Source organism: Apiospora aurea (assembly GCF_038362705.1).
Source record: "Apiospora aurea strain CBS 24483 chromosome Unknown utg000005l_segment0_segment0, whole genome shotgun sequence".
Taxonomy (NCBI): domain Eukaryota; kingdom Fungi; phylum Ascomycota; class Sordariomycetes; order Amphisphaeriales; family Apiosporaceae; genus Apiospora; species Apiospora aurea.
Window position 1 is genome coordinate 4543037 of NW_027117392.1, and position 23256 is coordinate 4566292.

At 54.7% G+C, this 23256-nt stretch overlaps 8 protein-coding genes across 8 annotated transcripts; 3 read left to right on the plus strand and 5 right to left on the minus strand.

Moving 5' to 3' along the window:
* On the minus strand, positions 1-2477 carry PG986_007967 (AMP-binding enzyme; the record flags this gene model as incomplete). Its single annotated transcript, XM_066844189.1, has 5 exons — positions 1-123; positions 275-594; positions 691-1281; positions 1352-1515; positions 1582-2477. The coding sequence occupies 5 exons, from the start codon at positions 2475-2477 to the stop codon at positions 1-3; spliced, it is 2094 nt and encodes a 697-aa protein (XP_066700301.1).
* Positions 2478-3143: 666 nt separating this feature from the next.
* Positions 3144-5203, minus strand: PG986_007968 (uncharacterized protein; the record flags this gene model as incomplete). Its single annotated transcript, XM_066844190.1, has 8 exons — positions 3144-3358; positions 3428-3674; positions 3725-3873; positions 3941-4327; positions 4380-4448; positions 4519-4698; positions 4759-4777; positions 4847-5203. 8 exons carry the CDS (start codon positions 5201-5203, stop codon positions 3144-3146), a joined length of 1623 nt encoding a protein of 540 aa, XP_066700302.1.
* Positions 5204-7549: 2346 nt separating this feature from the next.
* PG986_007969 (amine oxidase) lies at positions 7550-9287 on the plus strand (the record flags this gene model as incomplete). Its single annotated transcript, XM_066844191.1, is given in 4 exon segments — positions 7550-7775; positions 7844-8019; positions 8031-8290; positions 8384-9287. 4 exon segments carry the CDS (start codon positions 7550-7552, stop codon positions 9285-9287), a joined length of 1566 nt encoding a protein of 521 aa, XP_066700303.1.
* A 1495-nt stretch (positions 9288-10782) lies between these two features.
* PG986_007970 (uncharacterized protein) lies at positions 10783-10983 on the plus strand (the record flags this gene model as incomplete). Its single annotated transcript, XM_066844192.1, has 1 exon — positions 10783-10983. The coding sequence occupies one exon, from the start codon at positions 10783-10785 to the stop codon at positions 10981-10983; it is 201 nt and encodes a 66-aa protein (XP_066700304.1).
* Positions 10984-12547: 1564 nt separating this feature from the next.
* Positions 12548-13428, plus strand: PG986_007971 (endoglucanase type K; the record flags this gene model as incomplete). The annotated part of the gene is made up of 2 exons (XM_066844193.1): positions 12548-12870; positions 13059-13428. The coding sequence occupies 2 exons, from the start codon at positions 12548-12550 to the stop codon at positions 13426-13428; spliced, it is 693 nt and encodes a 230-aa protein (XP_066700305.1).
* Positions 13429-13820: 392 nt separating this feature from the next.
* Positions 13821-15434, minus strand: PG986_007972 (uncharacterized protein; the record flags this gene model as incomplete). Its single annotated transcript, XM_066844194.1, has 1 exon — positions 13821-15434. The coding sequence occupies one exon, from the start codon at positions 15432-15434 to the stop codon at positions 13821-13823; it is 1614 nt and encodes a 537-aa protein (XP_066700306.1).
* A 3512-nt stretch (positions 15435-18946) lies between these two features.
* PG986_007973 (mmc protein) lies at positions 18947-19730 on the minus strand (the record flags this gene model as incomplete). Its single annotated transcript, XM_066844195.1, has 2 exons — positions 18947-19042; positions 19203-19730. 2 exons carry the CDS (start codon positions 19728-19730, stop codon positions 18947-18949), a joined length of 624 nt encoding a protein of 207 aa, XP_066700307.1.
* A 2304-nt stretch (positions 19731-22034) lies between these two features.
* Positions 22035-22406, minus strand: PG986_007974 (uncharacterized protein; the record flags this gene model as incomplete). Its single annotated transcript, XM_066844196.1, has 1 exon — positions 22035-22406. The coding sequence occupies one exon, from the start codon at positions 22404-22406 to the stop codon at positions 22035-22037; it is 372 nt and encodes a 123-aa protein (XP_066700308.1).
* Positions 22407-23256: the final 850 nt, after the last annotated feature.

A 23256-nucleotide genomic window follows, 5' to 3' on the forward strand; every position in this document is an offset into this window, starting at 1 on the left:
TCACAATTTGGCCCGCGCCTCGATGGCCTTATGGGACCCTCCCTTTTCCCGGAAGTACTCGGCCACCTTGGCCCGCGCGACCTCGACCACGGACGGGTCCTCGATAGTGGCCGGCCACGGAACCTATCAATCTTGGCATTAGCATTTCCTCTTTTATGGCATGGAGCACATGGTTCCGTGAGGGAGTGAGGCAACAGCCGAGTCGCAGATTCTAAACCTCCCGAGACAGAGACGAAGAAGGAAACCAGGGTTCTTCCCAAAAGCCGAGGCTTACCGTCTTGTCAAAGTCGCCGTGGACGGCATTCTCGACCAGCTCGCGCAGGACCCGGCGGAGCGTCTTGCCCGACCGCGTCTTGGGGATCATGCCCTGGCCCTGGATGATGCCACCCAGGGTGGCAATGCCGCCAATTTCGTCACGCACCCGCCGCTGGATCTCGCGTGCCACAGCGGCGTCGGGCACGGCCGACTTTGGGTGGTCCGGCGTCGAGAGCGTCACGAAGGCGAAAGGGAGCTGGCCTTTGAGCGAGTCCGGGATGCCGACGACACTCGCCTCGGCCACCAGGGGGTGGCTGGTGATGGCTTGTTCGATGGCTCCTATACCGCCATGATGGGTTAGCCAGTTGACTACGTCTAAGCCATGACGGCTTTCGAGGGGTCAATGTGCTCGGGGCTGGCCGTTGGTCTCCTTACCTGTCGATAACCTATGCCCGGCCGTATTAATCAAATCGTCGCTGCGGCTCATGATGCTAATGTAACCTTCCTCATCAATCATGCCAGCATCCCCCGTGTCTACCCACTTTCCATCGAAGCGCTTCAAGTAGCTGTTATAAAACCTCTCGTCATCTTGCCACAGCGTCCGGAAGCCTGTCGGCGCCAATGGTATCGCCATGACGATGTTCCCCATCTTGCCCCTTTTCACCTCGTTGCCCTCGTCGTCCACGGCGCGGACGTCAAAGCCGGGCATTGCTTTCCCAGCGCTCCCTGGTTTGATACCCAGGGGCTTGTGGTTGCGTATACTAGTCCATCGATCCTTGCCTGCGTGTGGGACCAGACTTATCCCCGATATGGGCGAGCCTGATTCGGATGACCACCAGTTGTCGATGACGGTGGCCCCGGGGGCTCCGTATTCCCGTAAGAGCTCCTGGTAGGTGGTGATGATGGACGGCTCAGACCGCTCCCCGGCCAGAAAGAGCCCACGTAAAGACTTCAGTCCACCAGCTTTGCCGATTTCTTTGAAGAATTTGTTCTCGGGGTCGTCCCTCTTGATGGCCCTCAATGCCGCTGGGTATTACACAGGTTCAGTCGATGTGATAGATGTATGGGTATGAGCTCCAGAAAGATGTGCACTTACTCGGAGCGGTGAACAATGAGTTAACCTTGTAATCTCTTATGATTCGCCAAAACGTTGAGCTATCCGGCGTACCTACAGGTTTCCCCTCGAATAGCACAGTGGCGGCGCCAGCTAGCAGAGGTGCATAGATGATGTATGAGTGCCCCACGACCCAACCAATGTCACTGCAGAAAGAGTCTAAGAGTCAGCCCTGGGTAGTCGCGATTTTGAGCACGCCAGTCAAGACTTACCTTCCGGTAAATATGACATCCCCCGGTCCATTGATCCCGAAGAGGTAGCTGATGCTGAGATGCAAACCCACAGCATGCCCACCAGCGTCCCTCGCGACGCCCTTGGGCGTACCCGTCGTACCACTAGTATAGATAATATAGAGCCCGTCATTAGCATCAACGGGCACACACTCAGCCCGGACCCCGCGAGCGCGCGCACTGCGCACAAGCTTGAACCAGTTCCGCTCGCCCGCCGTCTTATCCAGGCCGTCCCAGCGCAGCTGCTCACGCTGCCAGACGAGCACGCGGCCGGGCTTGTGCCGCGACAGCGCGACGGCGCCGCGGATGAGGGGCTGGTAGCTCTGGGGCGCCTTGGTCCCGTCGATGCCGCACGAGGCCGTGAGGACGGCGACGGGCCGCGAGGCCTCGATGCGCTGGGCGAGGGACCGGGCCGCGAAGCCGCCGAAGACGACGGCGTGCAGGGCCCCCAGGCGGCCGATGGCCAGCATGGCGACGGCGGCGGCGGGGATCATGGGCATGTAGACGAGGACGACGTCGCCCTTGCGGACGCCGCACTCGTCGCGCAGGACGCCCGCCAGGACTTCGACCTCTTCGAGCAGCTGCGCGTACGTCAGCGTCTGCTTGGCCCCCGTGACTGGGCTGTCGTACAAGATGGCGGGCTGGTCGCCGCGGCCGGCGCGGACGTGGCGGTCGACGCAGTTGTAGCACGTGCTGATCTGGCCGTCCTGGAACCACTGCCACTGCGGGTGCTGCGTGTTGCCCTTGAGCATCTTGGTCGTCCTGGTCAGCACGGCGCTCGGTTTCCGATGCCAGTGCAGCTGGTCGGCTTGGTGCGCCCAGAAGGACTCGGGGTCCTCGAGGGAGTGCCTTTGCACTTCATCCTGTGGGTGGTTCATGGTAGCTTGTCCGAACTGTGAGCTTCTTCTTCTTCTTCTTCTTTTGTCCGATAGTAAATGAGGGATGAAGAGTACGAGCGAATGATATGAAGCCAATGGTTTGGCACAGACGGATCATCGACGGGTGGGAAAAGCCAAGGCCCGAGGGAGAGGGAGAGGGACTGGAGTGAGACCTCGCTTACAATTTGGACGTCTTGGCTCCCAAACGGCACGCACCAAACGAGGCGGCTTGTACGTCATGCAAGGTAAGGCCCGGCTTCGAATCCGAAGAATGTAACTACACTTGGAAGATAGATGCAACAGCATATTTGATATTTATATAACGAATCCCAATGGAGGGTGCTTCGATTACATAAGTGCATATGATCAATCATCTGCATGAGGTCCAGCCAATGTGACTGCCCATCCAGTGTAAACTGCCCATTGGTTTGGCCTTGGGCCATGTCATTATGCTGTCAGTCCCAGTGGTATTTTCAGTGGTGTTCAGTGGTGTTCAGGTGTGTTCAGGTGCAGTGGCCTAGCGGTTTAGGGCCACCTGCCGCTACCCCAGCTTCCCCGCATCCGCTAATCCGGGAGCTGGGGCTAGGCGGGGATAGGGGGATCCGCAACTCCAGCAGCATCCGAGGTCAACAGCACATTCGAAATAATCATAATCGCCCATGTCTACTAAACACTGTAAATGAACTCGGGGTTCTCTCGGTCCGTCAAGTCCAAAAACTCCTGGCCTTGCAGTTTCTCGTACCCCGGCGCCGCCCGAATCACCGCCTTCTTCTTGTTCTCGCGCTTACACCACATATAGATGAACAGCAAGTCCACCAAGCTCACAGCGTAGCAAACCACGATGGTGATCTCTGCCGGCCTATATTGCGGCGCATCCTTGTCTGTAAATCATGAGGTTAGACAGGGTCCGTAAGTAGCTCAATGGAAGACGAAGGGAGTGGGTGGCTTACCTCGAAACACCTGCGGGCCGATGATGTTGCCCACGCAGTAACCAATCAGATACATAGCAGCCACGGTCGTCTTCTTAGTCCATCCGGCTACATTCGTCGAGATCAAGGACAGCAATGCGACGAATGGCGTGGGCGAAGCTTGTGTTAGGTAGTACCCGACCAGACGCCCCGGGCTGTTGCTCTCGGGGAGGCATGTAATCAAGAGCATGCCGAGTATGGCGATGATCATGCCCACAGTAGAGAAGAGCTGACAAATGTTAGCGATGATTTGCTGTTGCAGCATGGGACTGCACATACCAGTCTGTTCTTGTATTTGTCACCAAGATAGCCGCATGCAATCAGCGCTACCACCTCGACCGCGCCGCCTGGGATACCTAGAAGCAGAGAGTCTTCGGGAGAATATCCAAAGGAGACGATGAGTTGCGAGAAAAAATTGCTTATCCCGCCTATTGATATAGTATCAGTTTCGACTGTCCAGCTGTTCCTGTTGTTGAAAGTAAAGGGCAGGCTCACCATTAGGGATATCCGCAACGAGACTGTAAAACACAAATGCCCAGATCATGGGATCCGTCAGCGCCTCCTTGCACTGGTACCACTTGAAGTGCTTGTTGCCGACGCCCTGCTGATTGACGCGGATGCGCTCGACGGCCATGACGCGCTCCTTGGGCGTCAGGAAGCGGGCGTTGAGCTGGCTGTCGGGCATGAGCCAGAGGAAGACGGCGCCCATGGCCGCGGTGAAGAGCCCGATGACGAGGAAGACGAGCTGCCACGACTTGATGGCCACCGGGTGGTGCTTGGTCCCCACGGCGATGCCGTACGCGACGCAGCCGCCGACGATCTGGCCGACGCCGTTGAAGCTGAACCAGATGCCCGTCCGGCTGCCCTGCTCGCTGATCGTATCTGTGTAGACGCGTCAATAGCTGGAACAACCGTTTCCCACCAAGTGACTTACACCATTGACTAGTAAACAAGGCAAAGCCAGGTGATACGGCGGCCTCGAAGACTCCGAGGAAGAAACGCACTAGGGACGGTCAGCAGCAAGACTCGTGGCATAGTAGACTAGCATCACAGTTGATATGTGAGTTGCGTACCCGTCATCGCGCCGGCGAAGTTTTTCACCGCGGCCATACAGCATAAAGTCAATCCCCACATGATGACATTAAAGGCTGAGTACTTGGCCAAGGGCAGTCGTTGTAGGAGACGATTTGTGGGATACTCCCAGAATAGGTAACCAAAGTAGAACATTGACCCGATCCAAGAGTAGTCCTGGCCTTTGGAGTATCGGTTAGTACACACTCACGTTGACTTTATATATCCGATGTAGAACTCACCAACTAATTTGATATCCGTCTATCAATAATATGTCAGCATGCATAATGTTTGTATGGCGGTTGTTTGAATCTGGGTGGGTCAAGTTACCTTCAACCCCATGACCGAGGCGTAGGACACGGTCGTCTTGTCGAGGTAGTTCAGCCCATACACAATGCAAAGCAGCGGCATCAAGTTGAGGTCGATCTTGCGCAACAGCTTCTTCTCCTCCTCGGGGGTGATGACGATGGTCTCGCCTTCATGGCCGACGAGGACCTTGTACGCCTCGTCGGCGTCGTTCTTGTTGACGTGCTTGAGCACCGCGCCGGCATGAATGTCGGGGTTCGGCGCCGGCGCGGAGCCCGTCTTCTCGATGTCCGCATCTTGATCTGGGACGGAGGAGTGGCCGCCATCTGGCGGATTGGTGTACTCGGGCGGGGCCGAGGCCTTCTCTCCGTCTGCCGCCATAGCAGCTACTTGGCAATACCTGGGCTAAGTGGTCGTCCTGCGCAAGTGTGTGCCTCTCAGTAACAGGTTGCAACGGAAAAAAAACAAGCAATGCCAATGCACGAAAAACAAGTCGTTGCGACCTCGACAAAGAAAAAAGCTGGGCGGCAGAAACAGCCAAGAAGTGTACGGCCGGTTATCGGTACGACCGTCCGTGTCAATTTACCAGTCCTTATCAATAAGACACAATAGATACCATGGAAAGTGATGTCTATTTCTCCCATTTATCATCATGTAAAAGAAGTGATAGCGCTCCACCGAGTCAAGCAGAATCAGCCCATCGTAGGTAGCATCCCCGAGATCGCCATGTCGAATTGAGGCGTATCTAACGGGCTACACCCCGACGCCGACTGACATCATGTTGCGATACCCCCTCATGATAAGTGGCAGCGTGTCGGGGGTTGGCAACATTGATGCAGCGAGGACGTCGCACGGGATACAGAAGAGCCTTGGCCCAGATAGGAAGGTCAATGGGTGTACCCAGCACCGGCTGTTGGGGTAAGCTCCAGTGCTGATAGCGAGCGGCGCGCGGCAATCGCAGGCCCCCTCCCCCTGTCGGGCACCCACCCTACTAGCCCGGGTTGTGCTGTAGGAACGGTCCCTCCAAAACGAAGGCTTTTATGCTGAACGAACGAGCCACCACTGGCATGAATCGGTCCTCAGACCCAGGCCGAAATCAGCCATAGTGTCGAAGCCAAGGCTAAGGTCTAAAGCAGCGTAAGTAAGTAAGGAATAACGGCCATGACTGCTGCAATGTTGACAGTGATGTACAACGTACTCCATCTTCGCATATCAGCTGCCGGGCTCCAGCCAGCAGAGTCGGTGGATTTGGTAAGCTGCGAGAAGTATATTACGAGATTTCTCATGATCGCTGGTTCGTAGCGAGCCAATGACTCGGTACTCACTCCGGAACGGAATACTCGGCGAAGATTATGGTGTAGTGTCTTGTCGATGGATGTCATGGTGCTCCAGCCGCCAGGGATTGGTATCATAGTGCCGTATCCTTTTGATTTACGGAACGGCTTTCCGTGTCCATAGATTCCTTCACCAGGGTTCAGAAGTAGTCCCAGGGCAGCGATATGAGAAGGGATTCCATACTCACCAGTCATATCAGGGGGGTGTAGTGGCAGGATCTGGTTTGGAGAGTATCTCACCACGTCCCCTAAAAGCCTGTCATTATAACTGTGGTATTTCACCGTGACTAGGGGATTGCAAACCATAGACTCGATGACATCCTTGCACGTCAAGATGCATGGTCCCCCCCCATGAGTGATACGCCGAGTAGACGCTCGTGACTTTGGCGAGAAATGGGCCGGGTACATTGCTGAAAGGATGGAGGTAGACTCTCTGCAGCACCACATACAGCAACTGGAGATTTGTCAATACGAGTGTGATGTTGAAGGCGACGAGCCAGTGCAGACCAACCAGTGAAGCGAGACTCAAGAGGCAGAAGAGCACGAGGGCGCTATACTCCAACTGGAACAACATATTCAATGTCACAATGAGGAGATTCGTCTCGATGTCGATGGTGGGAATTGTTACTGGTAACTGTCAGGTTGAACTACTATGTTCTGTGCGAACGATAATGCGATCTACCTGCGTGCCTGCCAGTCTGATATATACCTACGTGCCTGGGTATCTACGTATGTAGCATACCAATGTTATGCCTGAAGCCAACACAAACACACGGCAAGGCTCAGCCCTGTAGGACCAACCATTCTTGGTTTGATTCCTCGAAGCTGACCGAAAGAACTACTTTTTTTTGTCTACCGAACTTCGAAACACGCGGTGTGCAGTACCTAGCTGGATGAAGTTGGCTACTTCCAAGAAGTCCAAAATTTCGGACACACTGTGAAACCATTGAAGGTACGCGTATGTGCAAGCCTTCCATTGGTTGGTTGGTCACTTGTCTTGTTCATGTTGAATTTGGTGTGTATCCTCTCCCGCCCGGAGTCTGTGGATGTAGGCTGTTCAACAAATCTGGCCCCCAAACTGATCAATACCACTTTCAGGCTCTTCGTATAGAGCAAGGCTGACCCTTTGTTACATCTGTCTGATATAACTTATTGTACCACTATTGCAACCGTAAGTCGAAGATATCGCCAAAGTACATTTGGGGCCGTGCCGTGCCGTGTGGCTATCAGCTTAGTAGTGCAAGGGTCTCTCGACCCCCTGATCCAACACCGCTTTCTCAAGGCCATGTTTGTGTAACGGCGCTTCAGCCCTATCGTGAGTGCATTATATATCCCAGTTTATTCTCTCTGTAATGGGATCTCTCTGAGGCGAATTACCCAAGTCCGCGACACCATGTCGGCCAAACGTGACAGCCCTGCTCCGAAACGGATTGCCATTGTAGGCGGCGGGATCTCTGGCATGGCCTGTTCCTGGAATCTTCGGGACCAGGACGGTGACGTGGACTTTTACGAATCTGGTAGCAGGCTGGGTGGGCATGCCAACTCGGTCCCCTTCAAAGGGAATGGCCGCTCTGTTGACGTGGACACTGGGTTTGTTGTTATGGACGAAGCTACTTATCGTATGTTGATCTACTCTTGAAGGAAGGGGGAGGGGGGGTAGATACAGTGGCTGACCCAACATCTCCAGCACAATTCACCAGTTTTCTCCGAGAGCTGAACATCGAACCGATCCCGACGGACCTGTCCTTTGGGGTCTCGGCTGCCAATGGTTCTTTCGAATGGGGTAGCTACTCTATCCCGAGTTTTGTTGGGAAGCTGTCGAATTACTTCAGTCCTTGGTTTTGGAGACTTGCCTTCGACCTTGTACGCTTTAGTGTATTCGCCCCCGATGCTGGTCGCTGCGAGCCGAAAACTTCCACATCCGTCTCGCAAGTGACCGCATCTTCAATCACGCCAGGGCGATGGCGACCTCTCAGTTATGGACGAGGGAGTGCATCGGGGATTTCCTAACGAGGCAAGGATACTCGGCTCACTTCATCAAGTACTTCCTTCTCCCGATGGTAGCTGCTCCATGGTGTATACACCCGGACGAATTCGGAAGTCAATTTCCTGCGAAGCAGCTCGTGCAGTTCATGTAAGTCTGGATCTAGCTTTAGGGGTGAGAGCCATTCTCCCTTCGAAGAAAGCACCCGATACAACTCGTAGTATGTGCTAACAAGTATGACAGGCAAGACCATGGCTTGCTGGGCACAGTGACCAACACTCTCAAGTGGCGGTCGTTTCGAAACGGATCGAAGACGTATGTGGATGCGTTTCAGCAAAGCCTTCCTCGACGGCAGGAAGGGGGCGTAGTTCTCCAATTTGAGGACCATGCACCCCGAGTATATGATCACGTAGTCCTCGCTGTCCATGCTGCGCAGGCGTTAGCGCTGCTGGGAGACAATGCCACAGCACTGGAATACACGATGCTCAACAGCTTCCACACAACTGAGAACATCTGCTATCTGCACTCGGATACCTCAGTAAACCCACACCCTAGCTCGCATCAACGGCCTTCAGCTAATTATGCTCAGTTCCTTCCAAAACGTCGATCGGTCCGTACGGCATGGAATTGTATGCTTGACGAGGATTACGTCACAACTGGTGTTTGCTTGGGTGAAAAGCCAAACCAAGAAGTGGGATCGGGCTCCAGGATATCCATATCGTTCGATACGAACAAACTCCAGGATACCCCTTTCCCTGGAGAGCATGGCAGTCCGGGGCGGGTGCTTGTGACGACGAACCCTCCCAAAACCCCACAATCAGTTCAATGGAGCCAGGTTTACGATCACCCCACGTTCAACACAGAGAGTATGCACATGGCTCGCCACTTAGCCAAAATCAACGGGGTTGAAGGTGTGAGCTTCGCAGGGGCTTGGATGGGTTTCGGGTTCCACGAAGATGGCTTTGCAGCAGGAGCTCACGCTGCTGACATGATTATCCATGGGCGAGAGAACACGCCGCGATTGGACTTGATCACTGGGAATAGAAAGTACCAGAGGGGGAGGCTGACATGGGCTGAAATTTTCCTGAGGGTTGTCGTCATCGTGGTCCAATATGCCATGGACACGGTTTCATTCTTTTCCGCCTAAAGCGTGGGGTGGGGGGTATGGTGAATTAATATAGAGTTCACAGCTGCTAGAATAAGAAAAACAAGATTGTCTCGAGAGTATTTCAGATCTTAGAAGCCACCTGGGTTTTGGGCTTGGATTTGGTCTTGGGGTGTTCCTTCTCCCATTTCTCCCTCCGGGCGTTTGCATTTGCCGACTTGACGGTGAATGCATCAAACAGCACCGGCCAGTTGTCCCCAAGAGTACGAATGTCCACGGGGCGTCCGGTTCGGACGTCCATGTACGTTGTTTGAGCCCTTTACTTCGGCCACAATGGTCTGCTGGCGGAGTGAATAGAGTGACGTTACCCCGTTGTTACGAGTTGGCTCGATCCGCAAGGGTCAGAGGGGTATGTGGGTGGGCACTGAAAGCATCTAAATACTTCATACATGCCTACTTCTTCACTTGACTCCTACCGTACATCTTACACGCCCACTGCTTGGGCACATAACTCACTAACCTAGGGACAGCAGCTTTTGGGGGCCATCAACCCCATGCTTGGTTGGTTGAGTATGTATGTACCTAGGAAGCAGGTGGTTGCCAAAATTGACAGTCACAACAGCCAGCAGTTGGGTGAGCGGGGACTGAGCCTTGTGACTTAGGTGGAGGGAAGAACGACGGAAGCCCGATTTTCGAGCATCCCATAGACTCGGGCGAGGTCTACACTGAGGAAGAGCAACGGAAGATCATTCATCACATGTAAGTCGTCTACGTCGTCCCCAAGACGGGAAACCCTTTCCCCATCAGACGTTAGATACCTTTTAACGATTGGTCCATCTCAAGCAAAATGGCAACCGCATCGTACTCCACCAGAAGCTTACCCGTCGTATAGCGACCGGCGGCTTATTACCGTACTTTCTTGTCTTTACATCATATCTCTCGTGGACCGAGTAAATATCTCGACAGCTGCCATCGCCGGATTGAACCAAGACCTCGAGCTCCAGGTTGGCACTCGCTACTCCATCATCATACTCACGTTCTTCGTAGCCTACACCATCTTCCAGCCGCTCGGTACCTTCCTCACTAGAAAGCTCGGCCTCAGATTGTTTCTGAGCTCCATCGCCTTGGCCTGGGGCGTCGAGCGCTAAACCCCGACTACCTAGCTTCACCTGGACATGACCTTGAAGTATTAGAGAAGCACCAGCGAAGAAACAAAGGAGCGCTGCTCCCAGCACAGCATGTAACAAAGGAAAGGAGAGACAAAGAAATGCAACGCTCAACAACACCATCAAAGAAGTAGCTATGGGCACATGGTACGAAAAACAGTCTGGTCGTCTCGGTACAGTGTAGTTGTGCGATGACAATACCCAGTTCGTTTCGATTCGCAACCGTAGCAAGGCGATTGTTCCCCTCGCTGTCCTCCAGTATATAAGTCCCCAGCAGATGGTCCTGAAAGACCCAGATTTCAACCCAACTCATCCCAGTCCAGCCCTGACTCACATCTACTTACCTGAATACATCTCACTGCCTCGCCATCATGGATTTGCTCCAGGCGTGGAACATCGCCCTCGAGCTGTTCAAGCTCCTCACAACCCTCCAGTGGATCACACTGGCTCAGAGAGTCGACACTGTCTTCGCCGATGTGGCCAACAGTCCGCTGACAAAGACCTTCATCAATAACCCCCAGTCTACACCCTTGGTCTCATCCTGCTGGTCGCCGTGGTCGCCGTGCTGGTGATACGGCACCTCGTGGGCTGGGTCTATGGAATGATCATGATGTCCCTTTCGCCCTTCTTCCTGTTTGGCCGAGTCATACTCTACAGCCTGTTGCTCATAGGCTGCAGTATGTTCGTCCAACTCTTCTTCCACTGCGCCTGGCCCGACGTCCAACACTGCCCCAAGCCATGGTACAACCTGATGACCCTCTACCGGCCCAAATTCTTTGAATGGTTCGTCCAATGGTTACTTACCCGTATCGGTTTGTCTTCTTTGATTGGTGCAGCATCCAACGTACCCAGCCTAGGCTAAGGCTGGAGGCCAAAGGTAAGTTTTTTATGTAGTGTGTGAGCTCCTTGCTCCTCCACTGCGCTAATTGGCGGTTACGTCTGTATCTGCCTGTTTATTTGTTTCTCTGTTTTCACCCCCGCCACCATCGCCATCATTGCCGGCGTTGTAGTGTAGGCTAGGGTCAAGTTAGTATGCGAGCGCGACGAAAAAAAAATAAAAAATCAAGGATATAAAGAATTGAAGAAAAAAGATTTACCCAAAAACTGTTGAGACGTATATCAAATTGTGAATGGTCTGCCCATCGTGGAGTGTCGACTGCAGACTCAGCAGGGACAATAGAACCCAGCCCACTACAAATTAGGGGACTCGCATAAATGTTTTGGATGAATGCATTCACGGAGCATGGCATCAAGCAGTGTATTGTAGGTACTCTTATGGCGTGGCAGGCGATCCAGGTGGGTGTTGACCTGTTTCTGGTAAAGTATTCATTTGCCTATCCGACTCATTCATAGAAGAAAGAACCCCCTTCCGAATCCCATCGGCTTTCGATGCAGTGCGGGTATCAGCCGAGATCAGATCGAGGAACGTTCCAAGATCCCGATGAATCTGGACGAACCAGTATGCAAGGCCCAAGCCGCCTGCACACCCACACCTCCCTCCCCTCGATACTAAACATGCATGCTGCCTACTTATACACCTGCGTTTCCATCACAGGAACGACGGCTTCGGAACCCATTGATGGATCAGTCATCTATTGCACGAAAGTGGCACCCCCGGAGACGTCCGCAAAAGGAAATGAACAATTCCCCGCCCATGTCATTTTTTTTCTTTTTTTCTTTTTGGTATGCAGTGTCGGGCCCGCAGCCCGATGTTTACGTGCGTGCCAGGAGGCCCCGGTCCTTTCTGGCCGGGTGGACTGAGACCTTGGTCTCTTTTGGGACTACGGAGCTGGGCCGCCGGTTTCCCCTTTATTACACGGCAAGCCCTCGTCACAGACAAAACATGCGTACGTCTGCCGATCTCCCGGCTGCTTTGCGCCGAATGTCAAGATTCGATGACGAAGATGCTCTTGGCCACCAGGGGAGCTAAGGGGGCCTTCCTTGCTTGAGTGACGAGAGATTTATATGTATATGTATGCGTAGGTCATGGCAGTAATATCCCAGTTATATCCAGTCTGATCCTCGCAACTTGTTTCTTTATCATATCACCGCCGTACATAAAGAACTTCAAAAGCCGTGACAAAGAGTAGATCTATCGCTCCCTCCATCCCGCCAGGCACTACGACCACCACCACCATGCACGCCCCAGCCCTCCTCGCCGTCCTCGGCGCCGCCTCGACCGCGTCCGCCCTCTCGGGCTCCGGCCACTCGACGCGGTACTGGGACTGCTGCAAGACGTCGTGCGCCTGGTCCGGCAAGGCGGCCGTGAGCCAGCCCGTGACGACGTGTGACAACAACAACAGCCCCATCTCCAACGCCAACGCCCCCTCGGGCTGCGACGGCGGCTCCGCCTTCGCCTGCGCCAACAACTCCCCCTGGGCCGTCAACAGCAACGTCGCCTACGGCTTCGCCGCCACCGCCATCGCCGCCGAGTCGGCCACCTGCTGCGCCTGCTTCAAGTATGTCCCTCCTGTCCTCCCCCTCCTCTTCCTTGGTTGCCGGTCCCTTGTACACGATGAGCGCACGTACCCGGACCCTAACCCTATCCCTTACCCTACTCCGTCTCCATCCACCTGCATTCTTCCTCGCCAGTCCCTTCACCCTAACCACACATAACCGAACCCTGACCCTAACCACCATTCACCAGAATCACCTTCACCTCCGGCCCCGTCAGCGGCAAAACCATGGTCGTCCAATCGACCAACACGGGCGGCGACCTAGGCTCGAACCAGTTCGACCTGATGATGCCGGGCGGCGGCGTGGGGCTCTTCGACGGCTGCACGCGCCAGTACGGCCAGGCCCTGCCTGGCCAGCAGTACGGCGGCATCTCGAGCCGGTCCGAGTGCGCCCAGTTCCCGGCCGCGCTGCGCGCCGGCTGCGAGTGGCGCTTCGACTGGTTCCAGAACGCCGACAACCCCAACTTCAACTTCGAGCAGGTCCAGTGCCCCAGCGAGCTCGTCGCCCGCTCCAACTGCCGCCGCAACGACGACGCCTCCTTCCCGGCCTTCCGGCCCTGAGCGGCGGGACGATGGTGGGTGATGGAGAGAGGGAGGCGCTGGCCAAGGTCGACTAGACTGAAACCAGCGCAGGTTCACATTGCGATGCTCCTGTGTCAAGGAACATGATAGTGCTCAGGTCCTGGCATTGTGAACATAGGGCATCTGATTTGTATTCGTAGTATATATGTGTATAGTATATACTTTGATGGTCTTGCCTTTATCATTATAAATTCCATCTCATGTCGTAAATCAACTCATTCCCATCTTATGTTGTAACAATGCCGTGTTTCTCTTTCAGAATCCAGCCACCCCACCTTGTGACTTCTTTGTGTAAGTAGTAATGATTGTCGTGTCGTCGTAAAATCGCTATTCATACCGCAATGCGGCAGTTGGCTTCCGTCTATATCATCTTACGCAGCAGAGACGTGCACCTGCCAGTACTTCCTCCAATCCGCCCACTCGCCCCCCTTCTCCGTGGTATCGTTGTCGCCCTGCCCGGGCTTCCACTTGCCGAACCCCTTGCCCTCGTCGTACTCGGGGAACTCGGCGGGTTCGGCCAGCAGGTTGCGCTTCCCGCCGTCGGCGAGGAACTTGAGGAAGTCCTCCGAGACGTGCACGTACTGGCGCAGGGCCTCGTAGACGTCGATCTTGGCGCCCGTCGTCACGCTCAGCAGGAACGGCTCCAGCAGCGGCGCGTCCGTGACCGACGGGTGCGACGTCCCGAGCGAGGTCAGGAACCACGACGCGTGCCCGCGCTCGTTGTTGCCCGCCACGATGTCGCGCACCGTGTCGAAGTGCGCGCGCCCGTAGAACATAGACCGCTTCTTGCTCCACGAGTTGCTGTGCACCACCAGGACCGGCACATCGATGTCGTCGTTGAGCCGCCCGCTCTGCTTGCCCGGGTCCAGCACGATGGCGGCCCGGAAGGGGCGCTCCTCGCTGCGCCCGCCCTTGAGCGCCTGCATCGCGCCCGTCGCGCCGTACGAGTGGCCCGCCACGATCATGCCGTCGACGTCGAGGCGCCCCGCCCAGTCGTGCAGGTGCGCGCCCTCGCCCCGCGGGTTCGCGGCGAAGACGTCGGCGCCGTCGCCGGCGTTGATGCGCCGCAGCACATGCACCGCCTCCTCGATCTCGGCTTGGCGGAAGTCGAGCTGTGCCTTCTTGAAGTCGTCCTCCTTCAGGTCGTCGCCCTCGGCGGACTCGACCTCCGACATCCTGAACGTCAGGCGGGTCTCGTCGGGGCGGCCGGCCTCCTGGATGATGGACCCGGGGCTGGAGCCATCGCGGTGCTCGAGCATGGCGACCACGTAACCCCGCGACGCCAGCTCGCCGGCGTAGTGCGTGTAATCGGTCCGGCTGGATGCCATGCCGTGGGAGAAGACGATGACGGGGTATCCGTCGTGGGTGGCATGTCCTGTGCGCTCCAGCAGGATCTTCTCGGCTTCGTCGCCGTTACCAGGCAAAATGCCCAACGACTCTGAAGAAGCGGACGACGAATCAAGAGCCACGCCCTTGTCGCCGAGAAGCGGTAGGTCGACCCCAGCGGGGATCTTGATGTTGCCCACCAAGAGCTTGATGGCGCCAGTGAACAAAGCATTCGTGAAAAAGTTGCCGATGTGAGCGAACTTGGCGTAGCCAGCCGCCGTCACTGAGATGGGCTTGGGGATCCAATCGTGGTGGTGCTTGAGGACATGCTCCCCTTTGGATGCCGGGTAGTATAGCGTGAAGAGGACGGTCCGCAGCTCGAATGCATTCTCGTTGGTCGCCTTGAACCGGGCCGGGTCAACGAGGCGAGGCGACGCGGCCGACGCCTCGATGTCGATGGCTCCGACGGCGTGCGGGCCGCTGTACTGCGGCAGTGGGTGGGCGAATATGTGGCGGGAAGCTATAAAGCTGTAGATAACGTAGCCGATGGCCAGCGAGCACACGACATATCGCCATGTAAACCGCGGGCGGAGGACGGGCGGGACCCAGCTGGACGCTGGGCGCGCTCGGGTTGTTTCTGCTTCTGGAAAGGACTTCATCTTGGTTCTTCAATACCGCGATGAATAGTTGAGGAAGAAACAAGACTGTTTACGTGAGAAATTGATGGATTGGACGTCTATGATCCTACCGCCGAAAGGCAGCCAAGTATGGCTGACAAGTGCCTATGATGCAATGGGCGTGTGTGCCAGCCCCACCACGTCTTTGGTGGCGGTATTGTCCAACTGGTCGCAGCAGTTTCACTTGGTTGAGGTCACGCTTGACAAGCTGGCAGCAGAGCAAGTTTCAGAGTGTCTAGAAAACCCACGGAAACAAGAATCGCCGACTCATAACTGGCTGTCAAATGCCATGATTGGAATACACTCATGTAAGGTTAGAGTAGAGTTGACCATCTCTGAGGTGTTACGTCATACCAATAGAGAGTGCCATTAGGTGCTTTGGCGACTTGTCTGCTGACAAGCACAGCAGCAGCAACCAATCGCTGCGGATTGCGGCCAGAATCGTTCATTGTAGGGGAACAATTGGACAGAGATGCACAGCCTCTGCAATATTCATCATAAGGGCACTCGGTGACCTTACTCAAGAACGGTGTCTGATTGCCTGAGATCCGGTTATTGACTTGAGTCAACGCCCAGCCTATTTCGCCGAGCAACATTCTGGACACGTGAACAAAAGCGTGTCGCTCTGTGCAATATCATACCAGTGTCCTTAATCAGCATACAATAACTTCAAATACGCTTTCTGTCTATTTCCAACTTAATAAACCTCACAGACTTAGCAAGATAGACACTATTCAGGGGAATGTGAATAGCATATCGATAGTCTTGACGGCATGACGTCCTGTCAAAAACAGCCTCGGCTTTTCGCTAGCCCGCAACCGGGGCCATTGCCGGCGCGCAGTGGGCACCGCACTCTCAGCCAACAACAGTCTTCTACCTTTCCTGTAAGGGATAGCCACCTAGATACGGCGGAGTGAGGCGGGCGGCACTAGGCTGGACAGACAGCGTGGCTACTGGGGAAGCTAAGAAAAGAGATAGTTGGTAGCCCCCTACACCGTCGACACAACGGGTTCTGTTATTAGACGGGCTCGGTGACCAATCCGAGCGTTGAATCGATCAACTCTTCGGCGGGGAGAGCTTGATACAGCTGACTGACATGTGGTGTTTTAGTCCGGCGGTGTCTGGTAGGCACTAACTGGCTGTACTACAGGTTAGATCGTTACATACGTTCTACATACCCAGAATATTGAGGAGTCGGGTAGGAACTTGATCGATCGCAAAGATGTGGCCCACGAGTTGTATCGATTCTAATTTGCCCATGCATCAAACACATGCGCGTCCTACAGCCAAGGATCCTCCAGTCCCCATTCTCCCATTGGTTGCGTGCCCACCGTGACCGAGATTGAGCTGACTGACTGAGCGGCGTCGTCGCGCATCCAGTTACCGTTGATCACTTTCTTTTTCTGGCTTGCCCGGTCATTTGTAGTGCTCGTGGATCTCAGGCCGCACTTTTTAAGGTATGAGGGAAGGGGGGATGTGGGTGTACAAGCGCCAAATGAGACCTTTTCTTCTGAACTTGGGGGGATGGGGAAAGAAAAAAAAGACTCAGCTTCAGCTCAAGGTCTCCTTTCCCGTCTCGTTTAGGACAACGCGCTACTGCAGGAACAGTCGAGTTGAGCAGCAGACACGCACAAGAGCAGGGGAACTGTGGGTTGATTCATTACAAACCGTCCTTGGCCCTCCATAGCAGCATTGGCTGCATGGCTTGCTTGCGCGTACGACTTCTTGATCGTCCATCTCGGTGGGTTGCGTGCGGTTGGGTTGCCTCTCCCCTTCCTTTGTTTGTGTGTTTGTATCGCTACTATTACCAAGTATTGTGTCTTGTCTTGTATGTCGAAGTGTCGCTCCGAATTGATATCCTCGAACGGGAGAAACAAATAATAGTGGGATAATAGCAAGAGTGGCTGGCAGCAAGTCATCGAAACTGTAAATAAACGTCGATCTTTGGCCGCAAACTGTTATAACAGTCGAGATTATGGACAGCCAAGGCGTCGTCTTGTGTTTTGCAGACCCGTCGCGAACAATCTCGGGTCGGAACACTTTCATTTTCCTTTCTTTTTCTTTGATCTCACTTTCAGGGAAAAACAGGTTTGGTCATAGTCCCCTTCCCCCACTGATCAACCAAGACAATACCGCCAACCCGGGCGGATCATCCGAATAGAGTCGCAACCGTAGAGGAGGGATAAAGGCCCGCAAGGGATAGGCGTGCGTACCTCATCTACGCATGCAAGGCGGGTTTCAAGATACGAGACATCCGCTACGCGAGATAGAAAACGTCCGGACGAAGAAAAAGGAAAGGACGAAGGAAACAAACAAAACAAAGAAAATGTAGATAGGTCATCGAACAGATTCAATGGGTCGTCCGATACCGACACAGTGGAAAGCCCGTCGCGTCGGGTGGGAGCTTCCTGTACATACGCAGGGAACCTTCTCTACAATGGCGAACCTGGTAATTCCATCCCGTCAACTTGGGATGGCAGAAACACCTGGTCCGCCCACCATGTTTGCTGTCGTGTATTCATGCAGATCCCCAGATGAAAACCCCTCTATTCGATCTATTCGGTGCACGCTACGGTACCACAGCGGACGGGAAGGGTCGTAAGGTTAAGCACGAGGCCATTAAACCCGCGCTGCTGTCATACATATAGTCATTACACATAGTTCAGCTAGTTTGCGAAGAGCGCACACACAGACATGAGAAGAGGAGAGAAGAGAAGGTTTGAGGCGCCAGACCAAAACTCGGTCTTCCTGGCGAATGTCAACTTTGCCTTTGATATCTATAGTACAGGAGAAGGCTCGCTGACATCAGCGGTTGAAAGTAGTCTTGAGCAAAAGACCGATAAAACATCCAGCTGTTTTTTTTCCCTGTGTAGTTGCAACACTCCCGGCTCTGCCATTACATGTTGAACAAGTTTCGACAATTCTTAAAAGTTTGTACAAGAAAGGTGGGCAAAGCACGAGAATAAAACAAAGACATTGGGAGAACACTTCTTGGGGCGAAGCGACAAGGTAAGATAGTGGAAGAACTGTGATGGATTGATTGTTTTTGCCAGAGGTCGGCGACCTCTTTCCCATCTAGACTTCTATCGTATCAAAAAAGATTAGCGGCAAGAAGTCGTAAAAGAGAACGCCCTTTTCCGCTGTCCATCCCAGGGTTCTTGGAGACCGCACACATTGATATAAATCCTCCATGGCGAGATTGTGTATTGTTGTCCCAAAACCGAGACAAAATATTACAAGAATCAAGATGACATCGTGCATGCCTGGCCGAAAAGATTGCCCGTTGCAGATTATGCAAAACGGGCCCCCCAAGCACAATGCAAGATACCGTGTTGTTGCCGTATTACTCCCAAAAAGTCTAAACCACACCGAACCCCGTAAACCAACCACACTGCTTTCCCGTCATAAAAGGGCGTATCATCCCACGAATTAAGGTATTATCGACAATAGAAAATCGTGAGCTAGACGTGAATGCGAAAGCAAGCGAAGTCGATTTACAGAGCGACGAAAGCGGCGAGGCCGAGGAGACCACCGAAGGCGGCGACCTTGCCGGCACCGGCAGTGGGGATAGGGGCACCGGGGGTGGTGGCCTGGGTAGGCTTGGTCGGGTAGCCACCGGTGGGGGGCGGGAGCCTCCTGGGTAGGCTTGCCGGGGACAACAGGGACGGTGCCGTTGTTGTAGGTGGGGGGCTGAGGAGAGAGAGTCAGTATGGGAGACACGGGAAGAGACGAGGGAGCAGGGCAACTTACGGGAGCAGGCTTGCCGGAGCACGAGGCACCGTTGCACTGAACAGCCGAGGTGGTGAAGACGGGCTTGCTGACAGTGCAAGGGCAGTCGGTGATGGTCAGAGTGGTGGGGGCAGTGACGGTGTAGGTCTTGGTGCCGTAGGTGATCTGGGTGGGGCCGGGGCAGTAGGTGGTGTACTGGTCGACGACCTCGGTGGTGTACTTGACGGCCTGGCTGGTGATGGTGGTGCCGTTGCCGGAGGAGACAACGGGGTAGGTGGCGGCCGGGGCGCTGCTGGTGGTCTCAACAGCGGCGGTGCTCTTGGTCTCGACAGCGGGGGCGCTGCTGGTCTCAACAGCGGGGGCGCTGCTGGTGCCAGCGACGGGGTAGGTGGCGGCCGGGGCGCTGCTGGTGCTGGCGGCGGCAACGGGGTAGGTGGCACTCTCGACAACAGCAGAGCTGGAGCTGGCAGCGGCAGGCGGGGGAGCAACCTGGTACACGGCGGCGGAGGCACCAGCAACGAGGGCGGCGACGGTGAAAGAGTACTGCATCTTGACTGATTTGTCGGGTTATTAGGCTACTCGGGAAGAGTGGTTGATTGTCGTGAGGATTAATTAGGTAGTTATAGCAAATTAGGTATGCTGAAACGAAGGAATGTGACTGATAAGTCAGGGTTTGGTTTGCTAGTGAGCGTGTGTGGGTGAGGAGGGAAGGGAAAAAGAAGAGATGCAAATCATGGAGAGAACGCCGACTTATATACAGCCTTGCCGACATGGGAACCAACCGTCAAGACATGGGGGGGGAGGCTCGCCGCTGCACCAACACACGCGCGCGCACATGCACACACCCACACCACCGCACGACGAGATTGATGAAGGTCGCCATCCTGTCAGTGCCTGTGTCTTGCTACTCCATGTCCACTGCGACAGTGTCACCCATGCTCATTCCCCTGCCTGTCCACTCTTAGTATACGCTCACTAGCCGGGATCCACTGGTAGCGCAGGCCGTCAAGCCCAAATCCTCTCTTAGCTTTTTTTCCCCCTTGCCCAGCTTATTTCGCTTTGCGATCGAATGAACGGCACTGTCTTCCAGAATCTGACATGGAACGGGGGTGGTAGGGGGCGTGGACGGCTGGTGATTGTGCATTGACGGTCCTGTCAATTCTATCACAAATCAGGGGGTGGGTGGAGTACTGCCGACCCAAGCAGGTACAGATGGCCCCGTCTAAACCTGTACGATACTACTAATATCTATTAGCTGAGAAGCTCCACGCCCTCTTTCTTCTCACGACCAGGGACTAGGCACTAGGGACCGTGGGCAGAAGCAGCCGGAAAGGGGCAGACGCGATGCGATACGAAATAAGGCGGTAGATATGGCTGGACTCCTGCCTCCAATTGGAGGAAAAGCCCCCAACGGGTTTGTCCGAGGCGTTCCTAGCACGTTACTACGTGGGAAAAAGAAGGGTTCAACATGTAGAGGCGGAATCGGTGCGTGATGTGTGTGGCAGTACAATTGGCGGAGGCTGGCCCTTTACCCCTTGGATCTGCTGGCTCGAGGTGACAGTGGGACTTTTTCCCCGAGGTGCTGGCACAGAGCTGACTGGCCGGGGAAGTTTTTTCTCCTCTCGTTCCATGCTTTCATTTCTGGCGATTGGCTCTTGGCGGTGATGAGAAGAGAGAGAGAGAGAGAGAGAGAGCGCGAGATGGCGGCTCGCGGGCGGCCAATCTACTACTGCAAGGTACAGCTTCTCGCAGCTGCGGACAGGGGTGTGGGAAATTACAGCGCCACTGGTCTGTGAGGTTTTCCTTGGTTATCGGCATCGGTCAGGTCAGCAGCACACTCACCAAACACACTTGCCAGCTTCACTGTTGTTTCTTGCTGGCCCTACCAGGCTACTGTAATGTACGTACTGTACTACTTTTTGGACCGTCAATCAAAAACGGAACATCGAATATTGGTTGAATGAAGCCTCGCACGTACATACGTCTTGGTAATGTTCCGATCACACTAGTAATAAGCAGCGAGCAACAAGTGTCCCTGTCATTACCGCATTGGCTGATGAAAATTTCTAAATTCGTCCCTTCATCCACCAGCGACTCAGCCGTAGGTAGGGTATCATATCGGCATGGAGGTCGTGCTGTACCTGCAATGCTATGCGCGTGGGTTTGAGTGCGCCATAAACCACAATGACCGTCTTGGAAAGTCGGCGAGCTCGGGTCCTCCCCGCTGCCGGGGCTGGCTGGTGTCATTCCATGTTAAGGTTTTGGCGACGGTTTGTAGGCAGTGGCTGGCCTAAGTCTAGCTGGTCCGCAGCAGCCAGAGGCCAGTTGCCAATACAACCGTCTACATGTAGTGAGCAGCTGCAAGCAATTGGGCTAAATGCAGGAACAATGTCGGCTAACGAACAAAGTTGGGAAAGTTGGGTACGCTGCTGCAGGAACAGATTGGCATCACCCCGTTCATTACCTACCCAATAATTCAACGTCGAGGCTGGGCAGTTTGGTCTCCTGCACTCGAAAGAAAAAGGCCTGGTGAAAATGGACTAGGTATTCCAGGCAGCCATGGCAATACGAGTACACCTGCAATGCCAGCTGGGTAAATATGAAAGTATGTGGCTTATCCGGTATAGCAGCGACGTAAGTAAGGACTGGGATTACTGGCCCAGCAAGGCGTGTTATTGGCCAGGCTACAGGTCGATAGACAGGGGGCCCGCGTAGTGGCTTCTACGAGTATTTGGAGTCACGGACTGATGCCGCCCGGAAAAAAGACGGAAGGAAGAAGCGGTATTCAGACAGATGTAGGTACATCATGTAGGTAGGTACCTTGGGTATGTGTCAGAGCACAAGGGGCAGCAGCTACCAAGTTACCCTACGCTGACGAGAGAATGTTCTGGCTTCAGTTTCGGGCAACTCTTTGCTGGACACTTTCACATGGTCCATGTTGATGATGGGGGTGATGGCACTATGGGCTCGATCGGACGATGTCCGTAGCGAGATTGCCTCCGTCTGTCGTGCTCGATGAATGGTGAAGCAGATGCCAGTGCCAGTGCCAGTGCCAGTGCCAGTGCCAGTGCCAGTGCCAGTGCCAGTGCCAGTGCCAGTGCCAGTGCCAGTGCCAGTGCTCATGCCTCGCCTCGCCTCCTCGTCTCCGTTGGCGGTATCGAGTGGGGACCGCTTCGAATCTCCGCAACGTTGTTGTCGTTGTGGGTAAGCGCATGGTGCTGGCATGTTCAGAATCCCAATGTCATCTTGTCATCCTCGTATTTCGTGATTGCGCCCTGTCCTCCGGCATATACTACTAAGTTATCGAGGCATCGGAACGGGGCGTCGTCGTGCTGGTGCTTGGTCAACCTTGCCGGAGCAAGCCAGGTCCGAGCAGATCTGCCAGGAACTCCAGGAGCAGCTGGTCAATATTGACTTTTTGGAAGGCCTGCTAGTGCGCCAAGCGCTGCTCTTCTTCGCTGCCATTGCCCGTCCCCGACTCCAGTCCCTGCCGGTCCCAGTCTGCTAGTCCCGGTTCTCCATCGAGCCTGGGAGTCGATTCCCACCGTCGAGCTTGCGTCGTCAACAAAACCACTCTTCTTCTTCCGCGGCCGTCGCATTTAGGGCGCGATCGTCGCGGTCTCGACCGGTGACTATCTGCCGTATGGGCCATATCCTCTCCCGAATGAGGATGGGATCATCGATCGCGATAACGATATTTTGGGATGCGAAGATATTATAGATATGATCCACCATTGAAGAATATGCCATCCATCCATCCCTTACCGAACCCGGCCGCCGGGCATTAGTCACGGCCATGCCCGACGGACACAGCCAGCTCTCTGACTAGCCTCAGCACCATGCCATGCGAATGAAACCCGATGAACTAATAAAACAACAACAACAACCCTGTTTTGATGCCCTCTACGAACATGTGTGTACCAGGTAGGGAAACACGAACCAGCCTCTGAAGCGACCGGCCGTTTGCCTACTCGCGTAGAACCGTCCACTGTTCATGCACGCATGACAGCAAGCTCGCCTGCCAGGCCTAATAGGGTTGTGAGAACCGCTTCCGCGAAAACCCAGACCGTCCCCA